The sequence below is a fragment of the Thamnophis elegans genome, chromosome 3 (assembly GCF_009769535.1).
Source record: "Thamnophis elegans isolate rThaEle1 chromosome 3, rThaEle1.pri, whole genome shotgun sequence".
Classification (NCBI taxonomy): Eukaryota; Metazoa; Chordata; class Lepidosauria; order Squamata; family Colubridae; genus Thamnophis; species Thamnophis elegans.
In genome coordinates, this window is record NC_045543.1 from 74,780,687 (window position 1) to 74,801,200 (window position 20,514).

The window sequence follows — 20,514 nt, forward strand, 5'->3', positions numbered from 1 at the left end:
AGGGTGGATTGCATTTAAAGAAGTCGTACAGAAATTTTTAGGCAATAACAAAGGTCCTCGCTACAAAAAGATTGTCGGAAGAATGCTGAAAGCATTTCAAGCTTTAGGTTGCCTGATGAGTTTGAAAGTGCATTTCCTCCAGTCCCACCTTGACTACTTTCCTGAAAGTTTGGGAGTTGTGAGTGAGGAACAAGGTAAATGATTCCACCAAGACATTAAAGAGATGGAAAGGAGATATCAGGGAAAATGGAGCATTACAATGATGGCAGACTACTGTTGGATGCTTCAGAGAGACATTCCAGATGCTACTCACAAGCATAAATGCACCAAGCGGAACCTCACAAGGAAGAAGAATTGAGGTTAGTGTGTGTAGGTGAGCTCATTTCAGTTCAAAAAAGGATTTTCATGAAAATATTGTAATAAAACTTTAATTTTATAAGTCTATTTCCATTTATTTTGAGGTATTGCCTTATTTAACATAGTTACCTAAATTGTCAGGAAACGTGACGTCCTATGACAAAATGGAGGTCATTTTCGGATTCAGCACACACACAAAAAATAAAGATTATGTGGAATAACCAAAAGAGCTCTTGAAAAAAAAATTTTTGCAGACCTGTGATATGCTAGGGACAATTTTTCCTGAATTGCCCTAGCTTTTCTTCATTAAAATGTTTTAGAACCATGTACATTATGCTTTAGAGTCCATTCCATATCTCTTACAATATTGCCTGCTATCTCAGGTGTAATGCATTGTTCCTAAGTAGAAGCATAGAAGACCTTCAATGGCTCGGCTTCTGTTCACCTCATGGCTTGACTACTACAATGTGCTCTACATGGGGCTGCTATGGGAGATCACTTGGAATCCTCAACTGGTCCAAAATATAGTAATGCAGACAGTGATGGACATGCCTTAGTAATGTTCATGTTACAACTCTCTTCATGAGCTGCACTGGTTATCAGTTATGATTGAAGATGCCGGTCTTTACTATAAACTCCTATGTGGCACACAGCCTAGTTCAGGCTCTATGCAATGCACCCCACCGTGCTGTGCATGCATGCATCACCACTCTGTACCCCCCACACACACACACATACATCCTCTCAATCACCACCCTGCGCAAGTATGCAAACCCCCTATGCCCCGTTTTGGGCCTAGCAGGCCTCCCTGAAGTCTACTGAAACCAAAAATGAGACATGGGGGGGGCGTACTGCACCCCTGTATGTGCACATGACCCCACCTCACCCTGTGTATGTGCACATGACCCTGTCACACACACTCTGAAGCTGAGCTGGGCGACAGCTTGCATGCCCGCAGAGCAGCTCAACGTGTCATAGTTTCGCCATTACTGACCTAGTTACTTGGATGACCACACATCTCCCATAGTATCTGCCCAATGTTCTAAACTGGCAGCCAAGAAAATAAGGATTTGATCATGCTTACCTAAGGCAACTAAAAAAAGGAAGGGGAAAGATTAAGATGGCAACTAGTCGATGGAAAGAAGGGTGAAAGTCACAATTCTATATTTTCCTTTTTTCTCATCTTTCCTTTAACATTTTAAATACTTTTAATACTTATATTGTGTTTTAAATTTCTAATAATAAATAATCATGCTTATCAAAGGCCCTGGCAAAGAGTCAGGACTTGAGGGCCCTTCTCATTTGAGGACAAACTAATTCCAGGGGGCAGGCATTGCTACAGAGAAGGTGCACTTCCATGATCTCAACAGATGCCATTGTTTAATTGAAGGAACTTTGAGTAAGGCTATTTATGTAGAGATAAGGGGGAAAGTATGTTAAATTGTTGCCACTATTGTTTTCTACAACTATTTAAAAAATATATCCAGGATTTTTTTTTAAAAACTTCCCTTACACTTCAATTCTGTAGATAAGACAGTAACTGTCAGTGTAATCTATAACCCACCTACTGATGTGCCTTAGACAAAAAAACAAGGGAGCAAGTGGCTTATTCTGCATTTTCAGAATTCTTTAGAGTACAACACTTGAAACATTCTGAGTGAGCTTTGAATGATATACAGAAAAAGGATGTTGGTACTTACCTGATACGCCTCTTCTCATAGTGGGAGGAAGAGGCTAGTCAGCCTCCTGCCCTCTTTTTTCTCCTAATTAAAGGAAAGAGTTCTTAAGGGGGAAGCAAGAATTAGCCACCAAAAAACACAGCTTTGCTGCTGACAGCTGCTGGCCATTAACTGTGTCTCCTTCTGAGGACCTTCTCACCCCCCTCTCTCCTACTTAAAGGAGAGTGTTCTTAAGGGGGAAGCCTTCTCCTGTTACTTGGCAGTCAGAAAAGGGACAGAGATGGGGGGGGTCTTCCTGCAAGCCTTGTGGCAGCTGCCTCTGTGATTCATCAAGGAGGTAGGCTTGGGGGGGATTGATCAACCGCCTGCCTCTTTAACCTCCTTGATAAGCCTCCTTTTGGCCCTTTGCTGCCTCCCCCGCCCTTGGCTAATGCCTCTGCGATGGTCTCTCACCTTTTTAAGGGCTCCTCAGCGCCTCCGGTGGTGGTGTTGCTGGAGGGCTGAGAGCTGGGCTCCTGCCGGCCTCCTGAGCTGCTGGGGGCCGCCATCTTGGACCACGTGGTTTCAAGATGGCCCCCGGCTCCAAATTCAAAAGGCTCCTCTTTGCTGGAGCACATGGAAATGGCTTTTGCCTTTGCAGGCTTGCCATGCGGCTGCTGCTGCCACTCCCGCCTCCCCCTGCCTCCCGCAGCTCTTTCTGAGCCTTTCCGGCTCTCACCATGTCCACTGGTGATAGCTGCCAGCGCAGGTTTTCCAGGGCATTTTAACAACCCTCGTGGCTCAACCCCTGAGGGGAGCGGAGGAGAGGCCTCTGCGGCAAAGGGCTGCCTCTAGGAAGCATGTCCCCAGTCCTCCTGCTTGCCCGGCAAGGGTCCTCACTGAGTGACTCCGTCTCACTCAGTGGCCAGGGCAGCGTGCCGCCCCAGGGGGCTTGTGGCAGTCCAGTCCTTGCAGGAGGAGGTTGTGTGCAATGTAGGGAGGCAGGATTCGCCGGGTCCAAGTTTATTTTCCTTAATCCTTTGTAAATTACTGGAGGTCCAGAGTGGTGCATCCTTTCCATTGAATGGGATGAGTCAAAAATGGGAAGTCCTGCTGGCCAGGGGCGTTGCCCAAAGAGCTTATCTGACTCATCCAATCATGAGAAGACAAGGTCAACCCATTCTGAATACTCCTCCCCCCTCACTATGGAGAATTTGAGGCATTTTCAGTTTGTTCCCACAGAACCCAACCAGCTCAGAACAATTTGCACAAGTCTGTGCTCCAAGTTTAAAACCAAATTTTAATATCTTGCACATTCCCACTTCTCTCCGTTTATAAAATAAAAGTAAAATAAAACACATCAGTTTAAAATGCTCATGTATTTACAAAATAGATAAAATTACAAATTACCAACTATACAATCTATAAATTTTCTTCAAATTAATGTGACGGCCGGCAGCATTCAGAATCCAGTCCTTCGGAGGCATCAAAATTGCTTAGTTTGTTTTATTACCAATATTAATGGTAATATAGCATTTCAAAAGAATTTCCCTATAGCAGTGTACCTTTTCAGGAACTACACTATACATCAGTGATTGCTAACCTTTTTGGCGACAAGTGCCGAAAGCGCATGCAATCACCCCCCCCACATGCATCCCAAACCCCTGCGCATACACGTGACTCCCATGTGACTGCCCCCACTCCATGTGTATGCCCCATCCCATGTGCATGTGTCTCCTGCATGTGCTCCACCCCTCCCCCCATGCATGCGGGGCAGAGACCCAAAAACCAGCTGGCTGGCAGGTGTGCGCACATTCATGGCAGAGCTGAGAAGACGGCTTGCTTGCCCTCAGAGAGCGCTGTGTGCCACTTGTGGCTCACGTGCTATAGATTCACTATCACAGCTATATATGATGTTATATTTCTGTTGGGTTGTAATTAATTTCCTAAGTTTTGAAACCACATCACATTATTAAGCATTGACTTGCTTTTATTTGGATTTTGAAGGAGCAACATAAGAGACTATTGATACTTTTGAACTTTCGTGTTGAAGATGCCTGGGAATATCAGGGACATCCTAAACAGGGATAGGGTTAGAGCTAGAATTACGATTAGAAATCAATTTAGGACCTAACTTCTAACCTTAAACCTAGTGGATTTCCATCCCAAACCCTAACCCCAAATGTATTTCTATCTCTAATCCTAACTCTAATTATACCAGGAATAGGATTTTCCAGTATATTTTGCAAATATAATCTGAACAGAATACTGTCACACTCCCACTTCTTACAGAGGCTAGGTGGATCTAACCCTTCACTTGATTAGGGAAGCCTAACCCAAACTAATGCTAGCTTCAATTTTAAATCATAGTAGGATTTTCCCATGTATTTTATTGTAGTCCAAAACTAAGTCTCAATGGAAAGCAGTCACTCTCAACTTTCCTTAAAGAGAGTCCGTGAATTGATTTCTGAGTTGCTTTTCAGATGTGAGTTGGAAGATTTTTAACCCTAACCCTAACTCCAATTTTAACTGCGAATAGGATTTTCCCATGGAATGTTACTGTGATCTGTACTGCAGAAGGTATGGAAAGATGTCAGACTACCTTTCTTTAGAGATGGCCTTTGAATCTAATCCTGAAATTGATTTTCTGCCCTGATTTCAAAAAGCCTAATCCTAATGCTAACCCTAACCCTAGTTCCAAATTTCACCATGAATAAGAGCTTCCCTTGCATTTTACTGTGATCCCACACTAAGTCTGAATGGAAAGCTTCCATTTGCAGACCTAAGAAAACCCTCACTTTTCTTAGGTCTGAAAATAGAAGCTCTTGCAATAGTAATAGTCACTGGTTTTGTAGCTGTGCTTCTGCAATGCCCTTTACATGGGGCTGCCCTTAACACATAAATTGTAACTATTTCAAAATGCAGCTGCTGGTCTATTACAGGAGGAGGCAGGAATTTGCTGTATCTGTTAGAAATAGGACCCCAGGCCAAATTCAAAATGTTAATTTTAACTTTAAAAGCTCTACATGGCTTAGAAAAAGTATATCTGCAGAACTGTCTCTCTTGATCAGAATTAGCACTCTGAGAGATGCTGCTGTAGATACTCATCCCACGAGGTTAAGATACTTTGTTTGGTGTTTTGCCACTCAAGACTACAGTTCAGAAATGACTGGATTACTTATACAAGTCTAACTGACGTTAAAGAAGTTTGACTAACAAGGAAGCATAGTATCATTCCATAATTCCACTCTGAGCTATGTATATTCCCCTATATTAGGGGTGTCAAACTCAGATCATCACAGCGGCACCACATGATGTATCATGACTTTTTCCCCCTTCGCTAAACTGGGCATGGGTGTGGCCAGCGCATGATGCATCCAGCCCACGGGCCACAATTTTGACAGCCCTGCACTATATGTTTGTGTGTATATGTCTATATATCTCTAGTAACAATCTAATAACATTATCCACTCCTCTCTGTGTAGATATTTGCAACTGAATTTACTGAATAATAGATAGTCCTTGGGTTAAGACAGCAATTGGGGCTGTCTTGGTAATCAGGATTACCATAGTGATCCCAAGATGTGCAAGTCACTAAGTGGAAAGTGGCAGGAATCCCAGGCAAAAACACAGGGAGATGGGGGAAGCCCAGGGAGAATTGATGTAGGCCTCACATGAGTTGAGGACAGAAGTGTTATGGTGTGGCAGTCAAGGAAGGACGGTGCAGGTGTATGTGAGCACAGGAAGGCCAAGGGAAGGAGAATGCAGCACAATGTGAGGAGATCAAGGGAAGGAGTGTGAGGGCAAGCACAGGGAAGCCAAGGAAAGGAAGGCATGGTTTGATGTGCAGGCCGGCAGAGAAGATTACCAGAGCAACTTGTGAACTTCCCTGCTGGCTTCCCCATTGTTCAGTACTATTTCAGCTTTGAATGGTCACTGAACTAGTGGTTAGTTAGTGAGAACTACCTGTAACAGTGTCTATTCCTTCTTGGTAAATTCCTGGACTATAGGTTCAGAATGAATTGCAGATATTCTGCCTTCTCTGTTTCTCAACATTTCAAATCTTATTCTAGAACATCAGAACATTATTTACTTCCAATTTAAGACATTTATATACCACTTTTTACAGCAATGACCCCATAGTAGGTTACAATGTAAATTAAAATAGTAAAGTGTTTATTTGTTAGGCTTACATCGTACTATCCTAACTTATTTCGTGCCCAGGACAGTGAATAAGAAATATAGTACTGTACACATGAAATATGAATCCATATTAAACACACATTTTAAATAAAAAGCTTTCGACTGCAGCAACTTATCAGTCTTTCATTCCAAATGCATTCAATTTCATTCTTAGATTATGAACGCAGAAACATGAGCCATGTAGTATTTATATGGCACCGACAGCTCCCTGGAGTAGAGAGCAAATGAACCGTTGCTGTTGATATAACGGCGGCAGTCACAGACCCTAAACAACCCTGATGAGAAGCTAATTTTTTTTAAAACTCTCAACGTTTTTCTTTTTCTTTCTCCCTTTCCAAAGAATTAATTTCCGTGTTTACGATTTAAGAAAAAGCTACTTGAAGCTTCAGATCGATAGAGTCCTATAACCAGGGTCTTCCATTCCTTGGCTGTTTTCAAAGCCGCGCCTGAATCAAAAACGGTGGACCATCCAGGCTGCAGTTGGTGGCGGAGAAGATTCACAAAATGCAGGTAGAAGAACAGCGCAACTCCGAACTTTTCTAACGTTTCCAATGAGTCTTAACACCAGCATTACGATTTTACTTGAACTCGCATCTGTGGCAGCTCTTCCCTTTGGACCCTACGGTCAGCTTTCCATCCTTCTCGGTTACCAGCAACCAACGGCTCTAACCGAGCGGCCGGCCTCCCCGTCTTTTCGCTCGCTCTCTCTCGTCACTCCCTGATGATGTCACTCTCCAGCAGGTGTCCAATACAAAGCACGCAGTCAACGCAACCGGAGAGGCCGCCTCGACTACGCTTGCGCAGACGGTGGAGGTTGGGTTCTCCCACTACTTCTCTCTGTCTCTTGGCTGTGGGGGAGGGGACTGCTCAAGTCTGGCAGCGCCCCCCATTAACTGACAGCACGCCGGCTTCGTCCGTGCGTCCCTCAGCCGAGGCAGCGGGGCTGGAGAGAAGCCTCGTTCAGGCCCGGGTGCAGAGCCAGGAAGGGAGCGCAGGCCTCCCTACCGGTCGGGACGCCTCTGGCTCCGGAGGGGGGAGCGAGGCAATGAGCCCGGAGCCCCCTTCGGTAGCCGCTCCTTCCACTCAGGCAGGTATTCCCTGTCGGCTGTGCCTCACGCCCCTCTCGGTCCTGCGGCGCAAGGGCTGAGGGGTCCCGGCCAGCCCTTTTCTGAGGGAACTCTCGGCGGGCTTTCCGAAGCCGTTTCCTCCCACCCGGGCGAGTTTAGAGGGGCTCTCACCTGCCGCCACAGGTTACGGCTCTTCTCCACGACGAGAGGGCCTCTGCCGCCGCATCTCGGGGGCCAGGCGAAGCGCGCAAAGCGGCGGCGGAGGGGCCGCCGAAGCGGCACCTTCTTTTTTTTGACCGAGGCCGGCCTAACCAGAAGAGGCAGGCAGGAGCTGTCTAGGCCGGCTGAAGCGGCGCCGACTTCTTCCAAGTTCTTGGATGCCGGGACCGCTTTCCACGGGCGCCAACATACGCAGCTGCGGCGGGGCATGAATCCGGCGCAGCCCGAAGGGGAGGAGGAGGAGGGCGACGGCAGCGAAGAAGAAGAAGGCGACGGCGGCGACATGGAGATGCCGTCGCCGGAGAAGGAGGAGGAGGTGTCGGTGGTGGCTGCCACGACGGCCGGAGCTGGGGAGCACGGAACGGAGGCATTAACGGACCCGGCGCTCACCGGCTGCCTCCCGATGGCAGACAAGCTCGAAGGAGGGAGCGCTGGCGGCCACCCCGATTGGGAGCAAAGCCTGAGCCCGGAATTGCAACAGGGTTACCGGATCCTGAGCGAGTTTCTCTTAGAAAAACACCGGCCTCTGACGGCTCCTTTTTTGAGATCTTGGGAAAACCAAAAAAGTGAACGCAGCCAAACGGGCGCTGCCCACTTTCCCGCGGAAGAAAATATTGGCTGTCTTCTGCCTTGCCCCAAAACTCAGCAATTGTCCGGGATGTGGCTGTTGAAAATGGAAGAAAAATTTGCTTCTGGCCAGTACAGAGGAATTACTGATTTTGTGGCCGATTTCCGATTGATGTTGGAGACCTGCTATCGGCTTCATGGGGTAGATCACTGGCTCTCCAAACAAGCCCAGAAGTTGGAGATGATGCTTGAACAGAAACTGGCTCTGCTTTCTCGGTAGGTGTAATATATCTGCTGTATCGGAATACTTAGGAAGAAAGTTTACAGAGTGGAAGGAGGTTTTTAAAAAAAAAAAAATAGGCTGTGAGGGTGTGAATCCTGTACAAGCTAACTGTACTTTTTTTTAAACCCCACTGAACTAATAAGATTTTGATCATGAATATAGAGTTTGTTGTATTGCACAGCTGATGATCATTTATGACAAAGTTTAGAAGTGGGGTAAAGTGATGTAGTTATAGCCTGGTTTTATATAATACTGAGTTATAAAGTGTTTTGAATTAGTGTGAAATGCAAACTATGCCACTAGAATACTTATGAATACATTGTTCTGAATTTCTGCAAGATTTTTTTTGCTGAGGGTGGCTAAACATCCATTGAAAGTATGATTATTTTATAGTGAGCACCACCACAAAATACCTGTGTATTTTTTTTTGTTCATTCTATCTTCTTAATGTCGTAGTTAGAGAAATAGAGTATCATATAAGATGCTTTGGTCAGAAAATGTATTATATAATATCACTTCTTTTATAACTTCATAAGATATACCAGGGAAAAGCTTCCCGTGGACTAGAAAAGGAATCTCTCTTATACAATTGATCCATTTAGTATTATTTTGCCTATGCTGTTACACAGAGTTTTAGCTGCCAGAATCTGATTCTAATCCAAGACTTTCTGTATATGAAGCACACACTATTATTGCTAATGAGCTATACAGTATTTCATTTCATTTGGAAACATTGGTAAAGACTCTTGGTGGAGAGTAACAGAAATGAAGTGTAAGGAAAATCTAGAATTTTTTTTGTATTTGTTCATCAGCATTTTTGATTATTTTTTCATCAGCTCGCATACTGTTTTACAGTATTTGAATTTTGTGCTGTATAAATATTCTTAAAACTAAATGCTTTTGCCTGAACTACCACTTTTGTGTGCAATTACCTATTTAAATAAAGAAGACTTGACAGCATCAGAAGAAATCTATATTTCTAATTGTTCTGATTGATTGCCACAGAAGTCACAGAAATAGACCTAAGTTTGAAAATTTGGTTTATCAGACCAACCCCTTTCTTCTCAATGGACAAACATGGGCTAGATGGTATATTTTTACTCTGCCTTAACTCTAAATCTGAAATAGTTCAGGTTCTGAGTTACTGATTGATGCTGGTAATGGCCTGAATGAAGCAAGACAGTTTGAAGATGAAAGAGGGGTATTCTTGATCAATAGAAACCCATATTGAAGAACATGAACATTCTATGGATGCCTACTTTTGATCTACTGCAAATAACTGCGTTGAAAAGATGGTGTTTAATTACTGGATGAGCTGGTTGGATGCAGATACCAAAATATATAAAGCCAGTGTTCAGCATGCTACACTAGCTCATTAATACTTTTTTTTCCCAGCAGTGCTCAAAATTCCAGTCACTGATAATAAATTTGGTCATAATGTTCTAGCAAATATAATGGTTTCTTTTGCTTTTATAATGCAATACTTTATTATTTCCCCTGATCAGAAACCAAAGATACTGGATTTTGTGCTACAATATGAAAACAAATATCTTTAATGAATAGATCTAACAAATGATACTGTTTAAAATATGTCCTAAAATGCTAAAAGATGAACTCCAGTAGTTTGAGCAGATTAAAGTTCACAAACACACAATATATTTGTATTCCCTAACTTTGTTTATAAGCAGATGTTTACATTTTAAATCTGGCAAGTGTGACTAGTTATTCTTACAACTTTGAAGTTGCAAGGATGAATGGACTTTATCTCCATAGGTGAACACTCTGATATATTTCTGTAATTGCTGATGAAGCAATTAATAAGAGGATTCAGTTTAATATCATAGATTAGTAAATGAGAAAAGGAGGATGAAACTGAGATTTGTCTCTTGGTTTTAGGCCAGGAAAATTACCATTAAAGATTGTTCAATTAGAACTGAAAGATGGAATACAAATGTTTAAATTAATAAATACAAATGTTTAAATTAATAAAACAATGAGGAATTAACTATGTAAATTTTATCTGTGAAGATAGGACTTGAATCTAATCTTGCATACTTTAAATGAAGGAGCTCCTGCTATTCAAGAATGTTTTGATCAGTGGAGAATTTCCATTGATGTAATGAGAAATTAAGCAATATTTGTTTCCCTGCCTTATCCCATTTATTTCAGAAAGCAGGAGACCATGCTGGATTTGGTTTGTTTACCAATATTTAAAGTAAGAGACTGAATTTTCCGTGAACTTCAATCTGTACAATGCATATACTATTTCTAACCCCAGAAAAACCACCAGAAAATGGATGTTTTTTATTACTAATTGTTAGGTAACATGAGCAGGAGGCTGTTATATTCATATTTTGTTGGTAAACTTCCTACCCTGTTTTCCCGAAAATAAGACCTCCCTGGATAATAAGCTCAATTGGGCTTTTGAGTGCATGCACTAAAATAAACTTTCCCCAGAAAATAAGCCTTCCCCGAAAATATTGCAACACAGCAGCAGCCATAACCACGCTTACCACCTCCTGCACCTCAAAAATAATAAGACTTCCACGAAAATAAGGCCAAGCCTTATTTGGGGGGCCAAAACATGGTATAAGCTATCTGGTTGGTGGGAATAGAAGAATGGACTAGATAAGCTTTTCATTTTACACAGACTATTTCTAAATTGTTCTTACGTTCCTCATTTCACTGGTATGTTTCAACAAGTACAATTGTTCATAGCTAATTCTTGTACTACAGAAACTTTGTACAAAACATCTTGAGTGGCTTACATATGATAGTTAGCAATTCTCACTTTACACTAATTTTAATAGTCCTATATTTAAGACTCTATCCTGTCATATATCTCCCTTTTCAAAACAATTTTTTTTCTATTAAGCCTTTACATTCTGTTGAAAAATACAGGAATCTTTTCACAATAGTCATTCATGTGTAGTAGCCATCAATAACTGTCTCTTTTTTCTTTTAAAACATTTTAAAGCAAATTCTATTGTTTAATAATGAACTTATGAAGAAATACTTCCCTGTAGCTATCTTGAATCTTCCATTTGCTGCATTCCTAGAGAAAATTGAAATATAAATATAGTAATAAGAAATTTGATTACCTTGGTTTTTGGAATTCTGAGAGAAAGCTACTTTTTATAAAGCTTAATAGAGACTCCAATAATATCTTTTTACACCAGTTTGATATAATGGTTCATCAGGCTAGAAACTGGGAGGCTCTGAGTTCTAGTTTCCCCTTAGACACAAAGCCAGCTAAGTGACCTGGACTAGTCACTTTCTCTCAGTCCTAGAACAGGGTTATGGTAAACAACTTCTGAAAAATCTTGCCAAGATAACTATAGGGACTTGTCCAGGCAGTCTCCAAGAATTGGACACAATTGAACAGAAGTGGCAGCTGGGGAGGGAGAATTTAAGCAGATGCTGTATAGAAAAGCCAGAACAGACCAAGAATAATATTTTTTTCAACATTTACCCTTTTTAGATAAAACCATATTCAGTTAGAACAGTGTCAGTTTCAGATTATTAAGAACCTAGTTACAACCATCAGATAACATTATAATTTGTTATTTCACTCTGTGCCATCAGAGATTAAATACATTCCTTGATATGACAAAATAATTAGTTTTACTATAAAGTTATGGGAATGTTATTCTGAAGAAGCAGGTTACTTAGCTTAGCAACATTTAAGACAATAAAACACTTATTAACTTTTCCCCTGTCCAGTTGTGTCTGATTCTAGGGGGACTGTGCTCATTTCCATTTCTTAGCCAAGAGAACCCGTGCTGTCTGAAGACATTTTCATGGTCATGTGGCCAGCATGACTATATGACGAGGTGCATGGAACATTGTACCTTTAATAGGTACATAGAAGTAGTACCTATTTATCTACTCGCATTTGTGTGCTTTTGAACTGCTAGATGGGCAAGAGCTGGAACAAGTAATAGAGGCTCATCCCGTCACTCAGAGCTCGGGTCTCAAACCTGACTCGAGTCTCAAACCTGGGCTGTTAGCTTTCCAGATGACAAGCTCAACATCTTTAACTACTGAGCCATCAACTGTAATCTGTTATGGATCATGTTTTTGAGTTGTTGGTTATTTGGCCATCATTTTTTCCCAAAAGTAAAATTTACTAACAATAGTAATCTAATAGAAGCTTATGCATCAGTGTTTCAATAGCCTTGGTAGATTGAAGAGGTATGGACATCAATTCCTATAATTCTGCAGCCAGCTAGTCTCTCACATCCTTTTCATTTCTTGATTGGACTATACTAACCCACTTTACATTGATTGAAGATCACATGGAAACTTCAAGTGATGCACAATGGAGCTGCCCAATAAACGACCAGACTCTATTACACCATTTTTATGTGAGATGCAGTGGCTATCAGTGTGTTTCTGTGTGCAGTTCAAAATGTGTTTTTATCTATAAAGATCTCTATGCTTGGTGTCAGGGTACCTTTGAAATTACCTTTTTCCAGATAGAATCTTCCTACTTAATACATGCAGAGAGTATGTTGCACACTCTCAGTGTGTGAAGGATCTTTTCTTATTTTTCTTTTTCAAAATTATAGTATTATCTTTTTAACCTAGGGAGATGTCTAAAGGATCTATTGCTTTTTCAACCATGAGGAAGACAGTACGGTCATTGTTTTATGCTTAAGGAATCAATTTAATTTTAATTTTAGATAAATAATTGTAAATGATTATAAATGGGTTCCCTTAATATTTTAACCTATCAGGAGATTCTCAGTCCTTGCCTTTCTTGGGATTTATCACTGGCAGATTGAAGTAATCTAAGGCTAGGATTCTGAGTTAACTCCTAACTTCTGCCTTCAGTTGCTCCCTTCTCTCTGGTGTATACATGAGAGAAGCCCTTTATAGTGCCAAATCATTACAGAGAATCTGTTGAAAGCCCCCTTCTATTACAACATCTGTGGAAAGTGCATGGAAGTGAATATTCCGTATAGATGCTCTTGTCATGTAGAATAGCTTGTCCCAAAAGAAGGAGTGGCCATTCTTAATCCTTACATTCAAAGATAAGAAAAAGCTGTTAGGGGAAAAAAATAGAGGTACAGATGTGTGCATACATGCTGCATGGCATGAATTTCTGTGATGATAACCTTGAAGATTAGATGGTGCCTGATGCTGTTTTGTGAATTAAATAGTTTTTGCAATGACAGGACTTTTCTCTCCCATTCCCCCTCTTCCTCATTATGAAATTACAATTTCCCTTTGGTTCATTTGTGGGGTGTTTTTTTTTGTTGTTTTTTTCTCCCTTCTGATTTCTTCTTTTCCATAGTGCAGGTGGCCCTTAACCTATGAGCATTTTTCAGCAATCTTTAAAAATTACGACAGTGCTCAACGAAGGGACATATGACATATGTCTGAAATTACAGCTGCTGCAGTCCCCTATGATCACAGTTCTGACACTTGGCAATCTACCTGCCCTTACGACTGGCTGTGAGGGTATTGCAAGTGCCCCTGCCCATCTTTTTCCTGCATCCAACTCTGCTAAGTCTCTTAGGCCTGCTTCCTGCCTCGCTGGGTCCCACACCCACCGCGCTCCACTTACCTCTGCTGAAGATCATTTTTCTTGAAAGCAAATTAACTAAAAACCATGTTGACTACCTAGAATTGCAATCTGAGAATTACAGCCACCTCCAAATGGCACCTGCTTCCAGGATGGCATGAGGGGCTTCTGTAATAGGGAGGCCATGTGGTGCATCAATTGATTCTCTTTTAGAAAGGCAGTTTCCAAGGATAGACTTTCCAAAAAAGCATCCAGCCAATGCAATGCATGGCCTTTTTGCAGAGGCTGCTTTGTGCCATTCTGGAAGCATCTGCCATTCTTGCAGTCTCTCAGAAGGCATGATGAAAAATCATGCCATTCTAAACAAATGGCAGTTCCCTCCAGAATAGTGCGAGATAGCCTCTTCAGGAAGGTTTCACATAGCACAGGCTGGGTGCTCTTTTGGAAAGGCAATCTTCAAAAGAGATAAGTGGAACAAGGCCTGACAGGATGGGCCCAAGAATGTGAGACCCAGTGTGATGGGAAGTTGTCCAAGGGATGCCTCGACTGGGAAAGGCCCTGGGAGGCCTGATGCAGGCCTCTTGTGAGATGGGAAGGTGCTGCAGTGCAGGCCTCAGTCTGTACCATGCCTCCCAGGGCCTCCCACTATGGAGGCACCTCTGCTTTGCTTAATGACCTGCACGGTTATTTAATGAGCACAATGGGGAGAACCAGAATCGTGATTGTTAAGCAAGAGGATCACATGGGTCTTTAATGACCACAAAGAGTTATTGCCGTAGTTCCAGGCTCAAGTGTGGTTGTAAATTGAGAACTATTTATACTTCAGGAACATCTCTTTTCTTTTCTTTGTAATTGTTTCTTCTGATAAAAAAATTGGAAATGTGTATACGTGTGAGGCTGATTTCTAACAGACTAACAGAAAGAGTCTGTCTGTCTGCCTGCCTACTTGTGGGAGATAAATATATTTACAGTGTACATATGCCTGTACAAAAGTGTCACATATACAGTATTTATTGGACATATAGAGGATCTCCAGGATTTGTTTCACCTAAAACGTTTGACAAGATGGGAATGTTGACATGGTTGTGAAGGTGGGGAAATTGGATATTCAAATATTTTGTATACATTTACACAAAATATATATTTTTCTATCTGCTTTTTCTTTGGAGAGAAGAATTGCATTAAATTTAGAATCAATTAACTTTCAGATAATTTTAATGTGAAGACTTTTCAAAAATGCTAAAAATAATGCAATGTTAATTAGAAAGGAATACATAGCAATCCATAGTCTTAATTTATGCTATCCATATTGGTTAAGTTATGGCATACAAATTTTTTGATGCCAGTAAGGGCAAGGACTTGGACTTGGACTTAATCTTCGTAAATGTCAACGTCCATAAGGCAGTGACCGTTGCATTGTAAAGGCCAGGGGCAGGACGTCACGGATTACAGCACGCCATTGATTCCGATTTAGGGCGGCTTGTTGGGCATCGGTTGTCGAGAAATGGAGTGGTTGAAGATCGTGAGCCACTTGGGATATCCACGTTTTCTTTGGGGCATTTCGTGCGATTTTCCACCCATCCGGTCGCAGCGAGTTAATCGATCAGTAAGGTAATCGGCTATTGTCCATGCAGCAAACGTGTCCAAACCATCTAAGTCGTTGTCTTCTTAGGTAAAGTTCGATTGTAGTTTGATTTTTACACAGCTGCAATACCGTTTCGTTTTTCCATCGGTCCCGTAGAGTTATGTGCAGAATGTTGCGCAGGCATCTTAGTTGGAATTGTTCTAATAGGTTCAGGTCGCTTTTAAGTAAAGTCCACGATTCCGAGCCGGGCAAGGAGACAATTATAGCATCACATCCAAGTACATAAGGGAGCAAGCTTGAAAATTGTAACATGTTTTATCATTTAGTGGATTTTGGCTTAATGCAGATGTCCTGTGATCATTTTGGACATTTTACATTTTCTTTCAAATACTTTACACAATTTTTGATATCTTAGTTCAGCCAGAAAGTTAGTTGTGGAATGGATAGAAAAAAGCAAATTTCCATTATCTTTATTCCCCCCCCCCCAATGCTCACAGTCCCCCATAACAAACTGAAACCATATTTCATTGTAATCCCAAGCAAATGAGAATGCAAGTAGCCCTCGACTTATGACCCAGAGATGGGCTGCTCCCGGTTCGGCTGAACCAGTAGTGGTGATTTGGCCTGGTTGCAGAACTGGCAGTGACCCAGGCTGGTCATGCCCCCAAACCAGTTCTCCGGTCTCTTCTACTGTTGCCGGCATGTTTCTGCACATGCGCAGAACAATTTTTAGTCAACTGCTCATGCACAAGCAACACGTGGCTGATACTAACCAGTTCAGGAACCCACCCCTGTTATGACCACATTTAAGACTGGCATCAGTTATATGTTAGACCACTCAAAAAGTGAATCAGCACATGACTAACCCAATTTTATGGCCATTTTTTGCTGTCATTAAGCAAATCATAGTTTTTAAGAAAATCCAGCTTCCCCAATAATATTTTTGGTTGGGAACTGGTTGGGAAGGTTACAAATTGTGATCACATGACTGCAAGATGCTGCAACCAGTCATAAATGTGAGGTGGATGTCAAGTGCCTGAATTGCAATCACATGACTGTGGGTGTGATGTGATGGCCATAAGAATTAAAGCTGATTCATACGTGACTTTTTCCGAAGCCATCGTAATTTGAACAATTGTTACGCAAACGATCATCAGACAAGGAATACCTGTATTAACCATTATTTTTCTTTAGGTTTGATAATATTTTGGTTTCTTCAACATTATTTCAATAAATTCAAATGTGCACAATTGACTTTCCTTATGCATTGCAGCCCAATCGGCTTAAATTTGCACCTACAATAATTTATTGTTTAATAAATTAAACAACCTGGAAGTTGGTATTTTAATGTCTCATTGAATGGCAGCACATTTGTAAATTCGATTTTTGAGACATTGTAATATTTTGAATTTAATGCAGGAACAGGTAGTTCCTTAAGTTTGGAAAAGGAGACTTATGACTTACAGGTGTGGTTGTAAGCAAAAAGCTCAAAAATAAATATAAGACTAATTTGAATTCTTACTACTAATTCTTAGTAATAGAGAAGTGATAGAGGAAATTCAAGTTGCTGGAACCTTGGATTGAGAATGACCAAGGAATTCAATATAATGCAAACACAAACAATGGAATATAATCCAGCCAGTGTTTTAAACTTTAAAAGAGCTGATTTTAACTAACTCAGAGAGAACCTAAGAAAATATTCCATGGTTGAAAATCATAAAGGGAAAAACAGCTCAAGAAGCGTGGGAAACTCTGAAAAATATAATTAAAAAGCCCAGTCTTCACTCAAAAAGAAACTATAGCCCAACCTTCCAAAAACATAACTGCAAAAGACAGACTAGAAATAAAAATTAAAGTAATGATAAGAGAACACCTGTTTGATCTTGATGAATATAAATCACCAGGACATGGGTGATTAATATTCATCAAGATCTGGGATATAAATGTGGGAGGTAATCTGAAGGAGCTGGCAGATGTTAAATCAGAACCATTGTGCCGTACCTTTAAAAAAATCCTGGAGTACCATGGAGCTACCAGAGGATTGAAAAAGAACTGATGTAGTTCCCATTTTCAAAAAAGGAAAATAAAACAGATGCAGGAAACCACAGACCAATCAGTTTAACATCAATACCTGAGAAGATACTAGGAAAAATAATCAAAAAACAGATCTGTGAACATCTAGAGTTCACAGTATAAATAAAGTTATAACTAGTAGCCGGCCAGTTTGTTAAAAACAGATCATGCCTTTGACAAAGTGACTTATTAGACCAGCAAAATGCTGCAGACATTGTAGATTTTAGCAAGGCATTAAACAAAGTAGAGCACAACCTACTTCTTGGTAAACGTGGGATATACAGAATCACCACCAGATAGATTTGTAACTGGCTGACAAACCATACTCCTTAATGATACAACATCTACATGGAGGGAATTAAGCAGTGGGATTCTACAAGATTCCATCCTAGGCTCAGTACTCTTCAATATTTTCATAAATGACTTAAATGGAGGACTAGAAGGGGAACTCATCAAATCTGCAGATTGCACTAAGCTTGCAGGATTAGCCAACACCCTGGAAGACAAGCTCATGATCCAAAAAGATCTTGACAGACTTGAACAATGGGTTTATCTAAGAAAATGAAATTTAATGTGGAGAAAAGCAAGGTTTTACATCTGGGCAGGAAAAACCAAAGGTATAAGTACAGATTAGGTGAAACCTGGCTCAATAGTAACTGTGAGAGGGACCTTGGGGGTCCTAGTGGATGATCACATAAACATGAGCCAGTAGTGTGTGACAGCAGCCAAAAAGGTAACATAATCCTTGGTTGTATAAACAGAGGCATAGAATCAAAATCAAGTGAAGTATTAGTACTTCATTAGTAATAAAGCCTTAGTAAGACCACACCTGGAATACTGTATCCAGTTTTGGTCACCACATTAAAAAAAGATGTTGAGACTTTGGAAAAAGTGCAAAGAAGACCAACTAAGATAATTAGGGGCCTAGGGACAAAAACATATGGAGAACTGTTTCAGGAATTGGATGTGACAAGTCTAGAGCTGGGGTCAGCAACCCACAGCTCTGGAGTCGCATGTGGCTTTCTCCATAGTGAGGGGGGAGGAGTATCCAGAATGGGTTGACCTTATCCTCTCATGATTGGATTGAGTCAGATAAGATCTTTGGGCAATGCCCCCTGGCACCAGGTATTCCCCAGTTTTTTCTGACTCATCTGATCGTGAAAGGTTGCACATTCTGGATCTCCAACAATTTACTAGGATTTAAAGAGAATTCATTTGGACCCGTCGAATCTTGCCTCCCTGCACTGCGCACAGCCTCCTCCTACAGGATCGGGACTGCCACCAGCCTCCCTGGGGCGGCACACTGCCCTGGCCACTGAGTGAATCCAAAGACACTCAGTGAGCATCTTGGCCGGGCAGCAGGAGGAGAGGGCACAAGCCTCCTGGAGGCAAGCCCTAGCCGGGAAGGTTGTAAGTCGCTGGAGCACTCCGTCGCTCCCCTCAGGGGTTGAGCGACGAACTGGGTCTTCCTAAACGCCCCAGAGCGCCTGCGCTGCCTCCACGTGGCCAGAGGATTGTGAGGAAGCCAAAGAAGCCTTTCCTGGCCACAGCGGCATCGGAGAAGAGGCAGGAGGAAAAGAATTCGGCTGAGAGGGCATGCGGCATCTCCCTGGAGCACAAGCCGCTCTGCAAGTACCTTTGAATTTTGCGCCCCTTTTGCCAGTCGCACGGCGCCATTTTGAAGCCGGAAGGACCCACGTGGTCCAAGATGGCGGCGCCCAGCAACTACCAGGAAGAAGAAACCCAGGCAGCTGCAAGCATGGATTGCAGCCCCACTGGAGGGGCAGAAGAACAAGCATCCAGGTCAGTGGCTTCCCCAGAGACTGCCCGAGGGGGGGGAAGGAAAGGCTAAATGTAAAAGCAAGCACCTCTCCCCCAGGGCAGATCCAGAGGAAGGGAGGGTCACAAGCCTTCCAAGCCCTCTAAGTACAAGAGGAGGAGGCATAAGACTTTAGAGAGGGTCTGCAAGAAGGCGGCCAGCCATCAGGCCACCCCAGGCAAAGGGGGGAAAACTCCAGGCACTCCCTTACCCAGTGGAGGCACAGTGGAGAATCCAGCCCTGCCAGCAAGAATCCCTATAGACACCTCAGGACTTTGGGTGGCAATCCCCTACCACTCCTGCTGTGGGAGCAGCCTTGCCTACTGGACTTCCCCTCTTTGGCATTCCCCCTAGTCAGGGGGGCATAGGGCCCAGCCAGAAACCTCCCACAGGGGCCCCCAACCTTCAGGAGATAATAATGCAGGCATTTCAGCAATGCATGGCAGCAGCATTCCAACAGCTACAGCGGGCTCCCCCTCCCCCCAGGGCTCCTGAATACCCAGAAGCCCAAGAGGAAGAGATCCCTAGCTCCTCAGATTCATCCCAGGACAATAGCGACATGGAAAGTGAGGAAGGCGAGATCAGGGAGGACAAGCTGTCAGGGGACGAAGGCATGCCTCCCCCTAAACCTACATTAGCCGGGTTGTTCCAGCCCTCACTGTTTAAGTCCCTGCTCTTCAAGGCCAAGACAACAGTCAAGCTAGGCAGCAGGGCAGCAGAGGTCCCACTTCAATGACAGGGCTTCTCAGCGGAGAACATCTTCGATGAGCAGGCCATTGAGGCGGACACCGTCCCTACGCCCAAGACCTTTCTCGACTTGGTAAGGCGCCAATGGGCATCTACAACTGGTCCCTCACCCTCCTCTTCAGACAGGGTGTTCTTCAATGTGGACCAAGAGCTGGCTAAACTACTGGCGCAGCCCGCCATAGATGCTCTGGTCATGGCTCTTCATACATCCACCAACATGCCTGGGGAGCCAGAGGATGCCTTGAAGACGGAGGACAAGAAGGCGGACCTCACCTTGCAGAGGGATCATCAAGCAGCGGCCTGGGCGATGAAAGCAGCCACCACAGCCTCCTTCATCAACAGATCATCCTTGCTGTGGCTGCAGGAGCTACAGCAACACACACCCATAGCAGATGTCCGGGCACAT

General features: G+C 42.7%; 1 protein-coding gene across 4 annotated transcripts in view; it reads left to right on the forward strand.

Moving 5' to 3' along the window:
* The first annotated feature begins 5,419 nt into the window (after window positions 1–5,419).
* The window catches only part of KIAA2026 (KIAA2026 ortholog), a 59,101-nt gene continuing 44,006 nt past the window's right edge, over window positions 5,420–20,514 (forward strand). For 3 of the 4 annotated variants that reach the window (XM_032213550.1, XM_032213551.1, XM_032213552.1), the window contains exon 1: window positions 5,421–8,347. In XM_032213550.1, the coding sequence (XP_032069441.1) occupies window positions 7,713–8,347 (635 nt within the window). In that variant the 5' untranslated portion in view covers window positions 5,421–7,712. Of the gene's footprint in view, window positions 8,348–20,514 lie in introns of all 4 variants that reach the window. The other variant, XM_032213553.1, reaches the window with a different exon arrangement.